At 51.8% G+C, this 12,093-nt stretch overlaps 1 protein-coding gene across 1 annotated transcript; it reads left to right on the forward strand.

Annotated features, from left to right (window-relative positions):
* The first annotated feature begins 3,982 nt into the window (after positions 1 to 3,982).
* Positions 3,983 to 9,293, forward strand: LOC149915707 (uncharacterized). The gene is made up of 7 exons (XM_090151577.1): positions 3,983 to 4,933; positions 5,610 to 5,687; positions 6,029 to 6,088; positions 6,843 to 6,914; positions 7,115 to 7,174; positions 7,266 to 7,355; positions 8,595 to 9,293. Exons 1-7 carry the CDS (start codon positions 4,822 to 4,824, stop codon positions 8,828 to 8,830), a joined length of 708 nt encoding a protein of 235 aa, XP_090007703.1. The 5' UTR covers positions 3,983 to 4,821; the 3' UTR covers positions 8,831 to 9,293.
* Positions 9,294 to 12,093: the final 2,800 nt, after the last annotated feature.

The raw sequence follows: 12,093 nt of genomic DNA on the forward strand, positions 1-12,093 counted from the left end.
ACTTTTGGGAGGTTTGGAGGTGATGATGAATAGTCAAACCGGAGAGCACTGTGCCAGTGGGGCACTGTTGGGGCAGAAGGCTGCAATGAAGCCTTGGAGCAAATGTCTGTGAGCCCCTCCAGAGCTAACCAGCACTGCCTGGTGGGGACTGGCACCCCAGTGTGGATGCACATCAGTAACCTTGTGGTGTCTGGAGTGAACAAAAGAAACCTGAACAGATCAGCATAACAACGTAGGCAGGCATAGATTTACATGAATTTATTGGTTTAGTTCACAAAAGCCTGCTGTATTTTGCTCTCTGGTTGTACTGCTTGTCTTTGTGCTGATATGTTTGAGTTTGCTTTCCTATGAAGGAAAAATAATAAAAGATGAAACTGCAGGTATTGTCACTGTTTATAGATCTCATACATCTTTGCAAAACAACACTGGTTATAAGGAAGCCTAGCTACAGAGTAGTGTTCTTTGCAGCTTGTAAGATGCTTTTCCAAACAGCACAGTAAATACACGGAGCAGTCACTGCCCAGCTGCTCTCTGCCATTTGGGAGCCTGCACAAAGCCAGGGATCTGCTCGCTCTGAAACCCAGTGTAGATAGCCTTACAGATTTACAGCAGAACTTTTGAAGTAATTGAGTTATTACTGGGGCTTTTTTTTCTTCTCTCTCTCTCTTTCTTTTTTTTTTCTTTTTTTTTTTTTTTGAAGTGTTTTGTTCAGCAGATTTACAGCCATAAGCAACTGCAGTGAGCTGCTGCATCAGCTGGGGAGCTCAGGGCAGCATCAGCCACAGCTCACCTAGGGGAGGTCCCAGCTGTCTGCACGAGTCACCTCCTGATCCACACCGTGCAGATCTCAGTGGCACTGGAGGGTCTTCATGTACAGAGAAAATCCTCTGCAGTTGGTAGCTTAGCAATGACTCCGTAATGGAGATGCTTGTAGGCATCTTTGTGTGTCTTTATGTTGATGCATTTACCTCTTCAGTTGTATGAGTGGCTTTAGTTGGATGCTAGATTTTATTTCGTAAGTAAAGTGGCCTGTAGGTAGGTATCTGTTCTTCTACCTCTAGCTAGAAACAGAGCCTAACTGTAATCTGAATACCCATCTAGACAAACGACTCCAAGGCCCAGAAATGTGAACTGTGATGATTTGCTGGATTCCAGAGCGCTTTGTGCTGTACAACAAAGGTCACTGTGATTTTTTGGAGTTAAATATACTGTAGCTCTCAGGTATTGATGTGTATCAATGTGCACCACAAACACCGAGAATGATGTAGAGGAAAGAATTCTTAGATATATGTTGGGGGACTGATGGCGTAGCCCAGCCCCATGCTGAGGCATCCTGTGTGCACTGTCAGAGAAAGCGCTGCACGTGGTTGTCTCCATCACAGCACTGTCCGAGCTGTTCCTCCTCCCCATCAGTAACTGCTATGAAGACCTTTGCAGATTTGAATTTGCTTGTCCTTGAGTCACCCCTGAAGTAATATTATATCCATTTTACAAATGTGAAGCTGAAGGGCAGGGAAGCTAGATGGCTGTCTACAGCCTCATCTTCAATCAATGTGTATCAAATTACTTAATGTTCATCCGAGTGTTCAGATTTAGCTAGAAGAAAGTGTGATCATCACCAGATAATGTCATTCACGTGTCATTATGGTCAAAATGACCAGACAGCATGAGGATACGTTGCTGCTTGTCCTGAGAGCCAAGTCACTGTGCGTTATGGGTTGAAACTAGATGATCATTCTAGTCCTTTTCAACCCAGGCCACTCTATGATTTTATGATTCTATGATTCAGTGGTAAAGTTTCACCCTATATAGGATCAGGTTGCGGTTGGGTTCAGCTCCCCAGCTTTCAGCTGAGGACATCATCTGTGGTATCTGTCCCCCTCCCCCCCACTCACCCCATTAAGTGCAATTTATGTAGTTTAATACAAGTGCAGTAAGGTTCTCTTTGGGATGATGAATGCTATTTCCTGCCAAGCAGCATTCAGGCTCCCCAGTTCCTGTACTCTGTGTGACAGATAGGTGAGTAAATGTGGTCACTCCCAGAAGGTCACCTCGGATAAATGCATGGCTTTGCCTGCTGGGACAGGCATTAGTGTGTGTCCTAATAAAATGAATGATGAAATGAGAAGAAAAACTCGTTTTCAAATCAGAGATTCTGGCTACAATGCAATTATTCTATGTGCTTATTGAAGAGTGGCTCCCAACAGACTTTGATTTTTGCAAGGCTTTGGACCACAGAGGCAATGTATACTTCCATGGCTCTCTGCTTATAAAGAAAACACGTATCAGCTAATCTCATTCTGTGATTTACAGCATGTGAACTGCAGCACCAGAAACAGCAGGAATACAGCACTGAAAATCAGAATGGTTGCTTCAACATGGACAAACTGCCACTTTTGGAAATGGGTGGATGGGAAGTGATTTCCTTTCCCTATTTTTTTCCTTCGCAGACTTTCCCAAAGGCAATATTTTGAAAACAGGACATCAAAAGAAAAGATCCAGGTATGTATTTGAAATACACTATAGGCATTCAGAGAGCGAGTGAAGACTGTGGGGCTGTATGTCATGCTATATGTTCTGCCTGTGAATTTCTTACCTGGAGCTTTTCATAATAGCAGCTATTCTGTTTCTGCATTATGTCAAACAGACAACAGGCAAATCATGACTTTGAAAGTGAAAACATTTTGTTCCTCTGCATGGGTTAGAACTGGCTAAGCCACGTTTCATAGTAGAGTTGAGACATGCAAATGGGAGAGATTAGGTGAGGGAAAACAACAACAACATCAACAAAGGATTTATAAGAGTCTGAAAAACTGCCATGTTCTTTTTGGCGAGAGAAAAATTCAGCTAGATGTTACTAGGAGGCAAACTGTCTCATCTCCAGTGTTGGGGTTATGGGGTTTTTGCTGACAAGGCAGGCATTCACTTCAGCTTGCCACAGCAGTCATGATCTTCAGTTCTGTGTTCTTTCAGTTATTGCATTTAAATCTTCTTCTTCTTCATTCTTTCTTTTTCCCAGATCTTCTTTAAGCCCCCTAAAATATCAAACATGATGATATCAAATGGGAAAACGAGGAGGACAAACCCACACCAGGATAGCAGGTGATGGCAGACAAAAAGGTAAGAGATGGGAAGGGTGTTGTTATCATTTGAACTGTAGACTCAGATTTTCTATTTTAGACAGTACTGTAGGACTTCTCCTAGCTGAGGGCAGTGTTCATGGATATCTGGGTACAATTCCATCTCTTTGCAGAGGGATGTACTTGATGATACAAAATTGGGAGGAGTGGATTACACATTGGAAGGCTGTGCAACCATACAACATGACAAGGACAGACCAGAGAGTTGGGCAGCGAGAAACCTGATGAGGTTTAACCACACCAAGTGTAGAGTCTTGCACCCTGAAAGAATAACAGCAAACATCAGTAGAGGTTAGGACCTGGGGGTCCTGGTGGACAGCAGGCCAAGAGCCAGCAGCATGCCCTTGTGGCCAAGAAGGCCAATGGTATCCTGGGGCACAGTAAAAACAGTGTGACCAGAAGGACAAGGGAGGTGATCCACTCCCTCTGCTCTGCTATGCTGAACTTGCTGAGTGGATGAATGAAGGAGGGAGAGAAGCCAGGCCCAGAAAATTAGATTGGTCAGAAAGGACAATTAGAGTTGGAAATGTGTGCGGACGGGGTCATGGCAACACGTAAAAACTACGGGATTGAAAGTAACGAGGTTCCTCCGAGGAGACGCTCAGCTTGAGCTGTAAATCTCAAGACCTGCAAATAAATGAGGATGAAGGACAGTCAATCTGATCTACGGAAAGCAGAAGTCGGGGCTTGAAGCAGACTATGTTGGAGGTGGCAGCAGCGGTGGCAGGAGGGCAGCTGCTGCCGCAGTTTCCAGAGACCCAGGTGGGACCCCGTAGGTGATGGCCGTCAGACCCTCTCGCCACCAGACGTCCGGCTGCCAGCAGTGGGTGAGCTCACTGGGACTTTGCGGACGGGAGGTGCAAACTGGCGAGTCTTACATTGCCACTACTAAGTTCAGGTATGGAAGCACACTAACAATGGGAAAAACGCCTGGTGTAGGCAAGGGGATGTCCTTAGGCAAGGTACTGGAAAACTGAAAGAAAATAGGTGAAACTGCAGATCTGTTGATAAAAATGGAAGCACATGACACTAGACTTGGCAGGTTTGTGAGAGGGTCTACCTCTCTGTGTTTGTATTTCAGCATTCATCCTTTGTACTAGAGAGGCTTTATCCGCATGGCTTGCTGAACTGCAGCACGTTTCACATGCGTGGGTAACCTGTGCAATAGCGTCCTGGATCCAGACCACGTTTCAATATCACATCTCGTCCTCGGTGGCCCGAGGTGTCATGGGCACTCCGAGCTGGAAAGCATTCCCTCTCGGGGTTGTCGAGGCACTATAAAAGTTTGCCAAGCAAAGTTGTGGGTGCCCTGTCCCTGGACGCGTTCAAGGCCAGGCTAGAGGGAGCTCTGGGCAGGCTGACTCAGCGGGTGGTATCCCTGCCCACGGCAGCGGGGTTGGAGGTAAAAGCTCTTTGACGTCCCTTCCTACCCCAGCCGTTCCATGATTCCGTGTTTCTATGATGTAAGCACCGGCCCCAGCAGCCCTGGTGCAGCGCATCAGGAGAGGGGCGGGGAGCCTCCACCCGAGGTTCCACCCGGCTTCACGGGGCCGTGAGGTCACAATGCGCAGAGCTGTGATGTCACAAGGCCCAGCTGTGATGCTGTCCCATGACACAGGCATAGCTCCGTGCCTGCCCCACCTGCATCACTTGCTGTGGCTGCAGCGGTGGTGGTGGCAGCATGGCACGAGTGTGGGGGGCCACGGCCCCTGCCCGCCTTGTCGTGCTCCTCCTACTGATGGCCCTGCGTTCCTGCGAGGTTTGTGCTGCTCCGCTTCGAGCACAGGCAGCAGGTGAGTGGGCAGAGACGGGGCCAAAACTGAAGTTGGGCCGTCGCCACGGCCCTACACCACCCCTCCCTGGGGCTACCTTCCATGGTGGACGTTAGGCAAAGGGTGACGGGCAGCACCGCAGGAGCCAAGCAAGAGCCCGTGGCAGCGCTGTTCCCCAGGGCTGGCTCCAGCCGTGCCGGGCCACGGCTCTGCCGCTTGCTGGCTGGAGCACAGCCTTCATCCTGGGTGATGTCCTGGGGGAGGGCTCTGAAGATGTGTGCTGGGAAAAGCCTGAGCATTTCTGCTCCAGCCTCGTGGTGCTCCCCATAGACGAATCCCAGTTCCCAACACAGAGCCCCGAGCCACAGCCCAGAGGAAGACACAGGTGTGTTTTCCTCCGGTGCTTCGGCGTGACCTTCCTTTGTGTACACCAGAGGCATCCCAGTAAGCAAGTCCCGAGGGGCTGCTGCTTCTTCCATGCGGTCCGTAAGGGTTGTTGCACGTGGCATGGAGAGCGCATTAGGCAAGCTGCCAGGTGGCAGCCAAGAGGTCCTCCCGGCCGCTCTGCAACCGTGAAATCGTGACCTGAGTCTTTCTCCCGCCCCACTACCTGACCCAGCTCCAGTTTCTAAGGGAGAAGAAGACCACAACATCCCCAGCAATGGGAACTTCTCTAATCACTTCTTCTTGATTCTAGATGCTGACATTGGTGGTGAATCGACCAATTCTGCTGGTGGCCTGAATCCAGGTTTTGTGCCTTGGGATCAACCCAGAGGTAGGTTCTGAGTGCCTGTTTTCGTGAAGGCAGAAAAATCTGTGCCCCACTAGCATACAATTTTATTTCAGGTCCTCTCAAGGTCTTCCTAACCTGCTTGTAGCTTGGAGGTCTTGCACAGATCAGTCATGAGTATTTTCTTACTGGGAGAGCTGCCACATTTCAGTGGGAAGGTTACCCCTGCCTCTCTTCAGCTGAGAGAAGCCAGACCTTCTTATCTGGGCCATGTCGTTCCCTGACCCGCCACCCCACCCTGCAGCTCACTGAGGAAAAAGAAGGGCCCGACATGCAGAGGAAGCTCTGCTCTGCTCACTTGTGTCTGATCTCACTTGTCCCTGCAGGCCCTCAAGGTCAACTGGCAGAGTGGAATCTGCTCCCTGAGCCTGGGGTGGAGTCCAGAGGTAAGTCCCCTGTCTTCATTTCCTTGATATTTGTTCATACTTGGTGGAGATAGCTCAGCAAGCTTTCAGCTCTTCACTGGCCAGCGTGAAAATGCTGGTTGAAATGCATGGTGTCCACTGATTCTTGGGTGCTGCGTGCTCCCGGTGCTGCCTTTGTCTCTCTGACTCAGAGGTCTCCCCGTAAGAAAGCCTCAAGGGGGGCTGAATATTGTTCCGTGAGGCCTCTGAGGGCTCTTGCCCATGGCCTGGAGAAAGCATTTTGAAAGCTGCTGAATGCCAGCCAGCAGGTCACCTGGCCCCTCTGCAACTTGGGACCTTTTGTCCTGCATCTGGCTCGCGTGTCACTACCTTGTAGTGCCCCTTGTAGTCACTGTAGGTTACTAAGGAAGAGAGAGGTGGCCACGTGCAATGGGAACGTTTCTCATCTGCCCTTGATGACAGCTGTGTCCGTAGGCAGTGGCTTGTCGAAGCCTCGGCTCAAGCTGTTCGAAGAGACTCAGGGCAATCCCACAGTTCAGTCACTGGAAGGAAATAGGTCTTCCCCTTCCCATCCCCATTCCCTTTCCCTGGGCAGTTCCACACATGGTTATGTTTTAATAGCACGGCGCCACTGCAGGCACCCAGCAATTGTTTTCAAGGTGCTCCTGCCTTGAAGAGAGAGAAGAGGGTTGTAAAGTAGTCCCCTGTCACTCCCATCTGAAGAAGTATGTGGACAGGTTTGACAACAACTGCTGTGTCCTGTGTGTCTTTACAGATGTGAACGGTGGAGAATGGGATCCAGCTTCCCAGCTGGGTTCCAGGGCAGACGGTCTGGCGGATCGCATGGGTATGTCATGGCTTTTTACTTCCTTTGAGAGCTGCCAGCTCAAAGCTCTAATGTCAGCCAGGCATGTCTGAAGGCATGAGAATCCAGACGTGCCTTTGCGTGCCCTGCCATTGCGTGATTCCCCGATACCACCTGCCCCTCAGTGATGCCGTTATGCAGTTGTAATATGATGGAAAGTTCTTCTGGTTCTTTGGTTGCAGACGTGCCTCCACAGAGGGCACTGCCAGATCCTCGACTGGCATCCCGCTGGCATCCCAGAGGTGGGTAGTCTGCCTTCATTGACTTCACCAGAAAGAGCACTCACATCAGAAATCGGTTTGCCTGAAATTTATCTTGAAACTTTCCGTGAAGGTCCTGAGAGATGGAATGAGGAACTGAAGACAGGAAAATATTCCCCTGTCCTGAAGGAAATGAAGGAGGATTTGGAGAAGGCAGTCCCTGGTGCGTATATTTCCATCTGTTCACCAAAAGACTTGGGAAGCTGAGGTTCTATGTATATTCGTGGGCAAACTGTAGCATGCACAGCAGGAAGGGATGGATCAGAGCCTTGCTGTGGTGCTGCTCCTGCGTCTGAACCGGCTGCAGTTTTTTCCCATTCCCTCTGAAAGAAGGCATTTAGCATCATCTTGCAGCTTGTCAAAAGCGCACAGCGTGCACTGTGAACAACAAACTCACCTGCAACGTGCCAGTCTCCCAGCAGGCCAGGTTTTGCTGTCCATGCAACAGAACTGGAAAGCGTGTAGCATTTTTTTTTTTTTTTCAATGAATGACACTTTCAGACTGGTGACGAGGCGCACCGCAAAAAGCCCAGACTTTGTTTCAAAATTTTCTTGCTGTATCTTCAGAAGTAGTGCCTCCTGAAGATACCATCTTCCTGATGAGGAGCAGTTACTTACAATGCCATGCTCCTGCCTTCTTTCGAAGGAGGCAGATGGAGAGCCTGTGCAGATGAGGAAGGCAGCAGTCTCGCGCTGCCCATCTCTCGGAAAGAAACAGAGAACACGCAAGCAACTGGTCACGCAGTTAAAGGTCACTCACAGAGCTCTGTGGCTGTGGCTGCATGTTGTACAACTCCCACTGCACCCAGTTCCCAGGGACTTGTCCCATGAGGCACAAGGCATAACAGAAGCCTAGAGTGGGATCCCTCCTGTGAACCGAGGCCCGGGGGGATTCACTGGCCCACACAGATGGGGCACTGGCATTGAGGGATCCTTCTGTTCCTTCTCATGGATAGGTCGCCGAAAGGGAGGAGCATTCTGGTTTTAGTTTTCTTTCCAAATGAATTGTGACTTCATAGCGGCTTTGCAGAAGGGAAGGGAGGTTGTGGGTCAGGCTGAGTGATGTACGTGAAGTGCCGTGCCTTGCAAAGCTGTCTTTGCCGGCCACTTCAGCCCTCAGCTGCTCCCAGTGCCTTCTGCAGAGCTGGCAGCCATGGTGCAGTTGAGTTTAGAGCTGGCGTGAGCTCCAGGGGGACCCAGTTCCTCTGGGTAGCTCCACACAGTGTTAGATTTGTACAATTGTGGTTCCCCACGTGGGCACCCAGGATCTGTTTCCAGGCTGCTCCTGTGTGGAAGGGAGAGAACAGCGTCATGAAGGCATCTCCTGTTTTAGCTGCATGCTCTGTCATTCTGATGGGCAGAACGTCTAAGTAGAGTCGCTCTGTCCTGTGCTTGCTTGCAGGTGTGACTGGAAGTGAAGGTCATCCAGCTTCCCCTCTGAGTCCCAGGACCGAAACTCTGGCAGATCACACGGGTATGCCATGGCTTTTTAGTTCCTTTGAGAGCTGCCAGCCCACAGGCCAAATGTCGGCCAGGTCTCTCGGCAGGTGTGAGAGCGGAGTCCTGCGCGTGTCTGCCCTTCCCTTGCACCATCCCCTGGTATGCTGCACTGTGCTCCACAGTGATGCCGTTGCGTAGGGAAACTTTTCATGGGTCCTGGGCTGCAGAAGTGCCCCCAGGGAGGGCCTTGCTGTGTCCTCGGCACAGGAGATGTAACTTCATGCGTTCTGTTCAGGTCCAAAAAGAGGAAAGGATACATCTAGAAGAGGGCATTACACCTGGTGGTCATCCCCTGTCCTAAGGAAACCCGTGATGAAAATAGGGAAGGCTGAGCGTGGCGGGACTAAAGCGACTGACCAGGAGACTGTGCAGAAGGAGCCGCTGCAGAAGGGCAGCAGTGACACACAGCCAGTCTCTGACCGAAAACCTCAGGCAGAAGAAGCAGCTGGTTTGCCAGGTAATTTCAGTCCCATGGTCATCCGGTGTCACCAACCAGAATCACTGTGTGCCACCAGGCTCTTCCTGCCTGCCCTTGCACACCAGGCCAGCAGCCAAACCTGAGCGTGTTACTGCAGAGCACATGCTACAAAGGAGCCCGAGGGCGATGAGCCCTGCGTGGAAGGAGCCTGCAGGAGTGTTTCTCCACTGGGCTGGCTCCAGCTGTGCCTTGTGCTGGCTGGAGGCCGACCTTCAGCCTGGGGGATGTCCTGGGGGAGAGCTCAGGACATGCGTGCTGGGGAAAGTGTGAGGGTTTCTGCTCTGCAGCGCTCCCCACGGACAAAGCCCAGCCCCCAGGGCAGAGCCCCGGCCCTCAGCCCAGAGGAATGGATGGGCAGTGCCGGTGCAGCCTCTCCCTACCCAACGGGAAGTGGAAGCAACCCTTCTTGTCCTCTGGTGCTTATACACCAGAGACGGAGGTACCCGCTGATGAAAAAGGAAATCTCTCGGTTCCATGGAGCGCACTGGGAGATCATCTGCATTGCAGATGACAGTAACCTGCGGCACTGTCTGGGTTCTTCCAGGGGTGGATGCTGGGAAAATCACGAAGGCTGCCGTTGGCAAAGAGCTAAAAAAGCGCCACATGCTAGTGATTGCTGTGGTCCCAGCCGTGCTGCTGTCCGTGCTGACGCTGGCCTGTATTCCTATGCTATGGATGCTATGGAAAAAATATCGGTGAGTTGACTTTTCCCCAAGGCACTGTATCGCTGCATTTGGCTACAAAGTGTTTGTGGTGACAGGATCCTGATGGCCAAATCAGCTGCTGGCAGTACACTGCCAGGATTTATGTTGCAAGGCCTTTCAAGCATCCCCTCGCTTCCTATCAGTGAGCAGTGCTTTCTGAAACTCATTCCCACAGGGCACGCAAGAGAGAACGGGCAGCTGCAGGACAAGCTCATCCTGACAGCGACTGGGAGAGCGATCGGAATGGAGGCAAAGGCGGAGCGGAGCTGGGGGAGGCTGGAAAGGAGGATGCACTCGACCAAGGAAACAACTCCTCCACCCCATTCTCCTGGGCCTTTGAAGAAGAATTTGCCCAGCTGTGCAGCAGAATCAGCACGGACCCCTCCCTTCAGCCCACATGTCCCAGCAGCTCTCCCACGGACAACATCTCAGAATTCCGTTGATACCAACAGCCCTTAGGATTCTCCTGAGCCATCCAGTGCCCCTGTTACCGGTGCTGAGGGCTCAGGTTCATTGAAAATTCCATCTTTGACACCAATAAAAACATCCTATTCCAAAGCTGCTGCTGTGACCATTGCCATTGGGTTCTAGCATAGGGCTGGGGCCAGCACTTGGTGCAAGGGAAGCAGTCGGAGAGCCGCACGCCAGGGACCCAAGCTTGGGCCCAGCCTCAGCTTGCTTGTCTAACTGGACGGTCACCCAAGCTCCCAGCAGAGCAGGGAATGCTGGGGAGGCTTGGTACGTGAAGAGGCGTCCTTGAGCTCCTCTTCAGAGCTATGCCCTGAATGAGGGCACACAGGGAGGCAGGGAAGGAGGCCTCCAGCACTTGCAAGGAAGGGCCTTCCAGCACTGAGCACATCCAGGAGAACCAACATGGCAGCAGAGGCTGGCGGTACAATGAAGCTGTACCGTGAGGCTGCAGCAAATGCAACTGTACAGAGAAACTGCACAGGGTAATTGTTGATGCCTTCCGGAGAGCAGGCAACAGCAGTGCTGTCCAGCTGGACAGTGAGGGCAGTGAGTGCAGCTGGAGTGCTGAGAGACTGCCTGAGAGAGCGCACTTTGGGGTCGGCTCCCCACAGCTGAGCAGACGCAGGGTTGCGGCCTGCGGCACCTGCAGCAGCCGCCTCCTGTGCCTTCCCCGTGCTCACAGGAAGGCCGGAGCCGGGAAGGATTCTGCAGCTGGGGCAGGACAACGCCGGCTATATGTACGGACTGGGGGAAGAGGGGCTGCGGAAGAGCTCTGTGGAAAGGGACCTGGGGCTTCTGGTTGGTGACAGGTTGAACGTGGGTCAACTGCACGCCCTGGTCAAGCAGGCGGTAATACAGGCCGACTGCATCCTGTTGGGCAAAAGGCACGGCACTGCTGGCTGATCAAGAGAAGAAATTATCTTGCTCTGCCCTGTGCTGGGCGGCCTCAGCTCAACTCCCGTGTGCAGTTTTGATTGGCACAATATAGCAAAGACTGAAAAGTTGGGGGAGGGAGTGCCCAGAGGAGGGCATCAAAGATGGTGGAAGTCTAGAGGGCAATACGTGTGAGGTCACTTGGTTTGTTCTGCTTAGAGAACAGGATATCTGCAGAGAAGGACCTGGGGGTTCTGGTGGACAGCAGGCTGGCCCTGAGCCAGCAGCGTGCCCTTGGGCCAAGAAGGCCAATGGTATCCTGGGGCACATCAAAAAGAGCGTGACCAGCAGGCCAAGGGAGGTGATCCGCTCCCTCTGCTCTGCTCTGCTCTGCTCTGCTCAGCTGAGGCCACATCTAGAATACCGTGTCCAGTTCTGGGCTCCCCAGATCAAAAAAGGCAGGGATCTCCTAGAAGGAGTCTGGCAGAGGGCCACAAAGATGATGAAGGACCTGGAGCACATCCCTGATGAGGAAAGGCTGACCAAGCTGGGTCTGTTCAGACTGGGCAAAAGAAGACTGGGGAGGGGACGTCTGATTCATGTTGATTAATACCTAAAGGGAGCTGGGAGGCAAGTGGATGAGGCCAGGCTCTTCTCGGTGGTGTGTCGCAGTAGGACGAGGAGCGGAGGCCCAAAACTTGAACATAGGAAGTTCCATACAAGCGTGTGGAAGAACTTTTTACGGTAAGGGTGACGGAGAACTGGAACAGGTTGCCCAGACAGGTTCTGGAGTCTCCTTCTATGGAGATATCCAAGATGTGCCTGGATGCCTACCTGTGCGACCTACTGTAGGGAACCTGCTTTAGCAGGGGGGT

This window comes from Phasianus colchicus, chromosome 16 (genome assembly GCF_987193195.1).
Source record: "Phasianus colchicus chromosome 16, bPhaCol1.hap1.1, whole genome shotgun sequence".
NCBI classification, from domain to species: Eukaryota; Metazoa; Chordata; class Aves; order Galliformes; family Phasianidae; genus Phasianus; species Phasianus colchicus.

Excerpts from the sequence above, each read along its gene's own strand:
- LOC149915707 (XM_090151577.1), top strand. The coding sequence starts at position 4,822 with ATGGCACGAGTGTGGGGGGCCACGGCCCCTGCCCGCCTTGTCGTGCTC. Across the intron at positions 6,089-6,842 it reads GCCTGGGGTGGAGTCCAGAG|ATGTGAACGGTGGAGAATGG; the intron begins GTAAGTCCCCTG and ends GTGTCTTTACAG. Across the intron at positions 7,356-8,594 it reads TTTGGAGAAGGCAGTCCCTG|GTGTGACTGGAAGTGAAGGT; the intron begins GTGCGTATATTT and ends GCTTGCTTGCAG.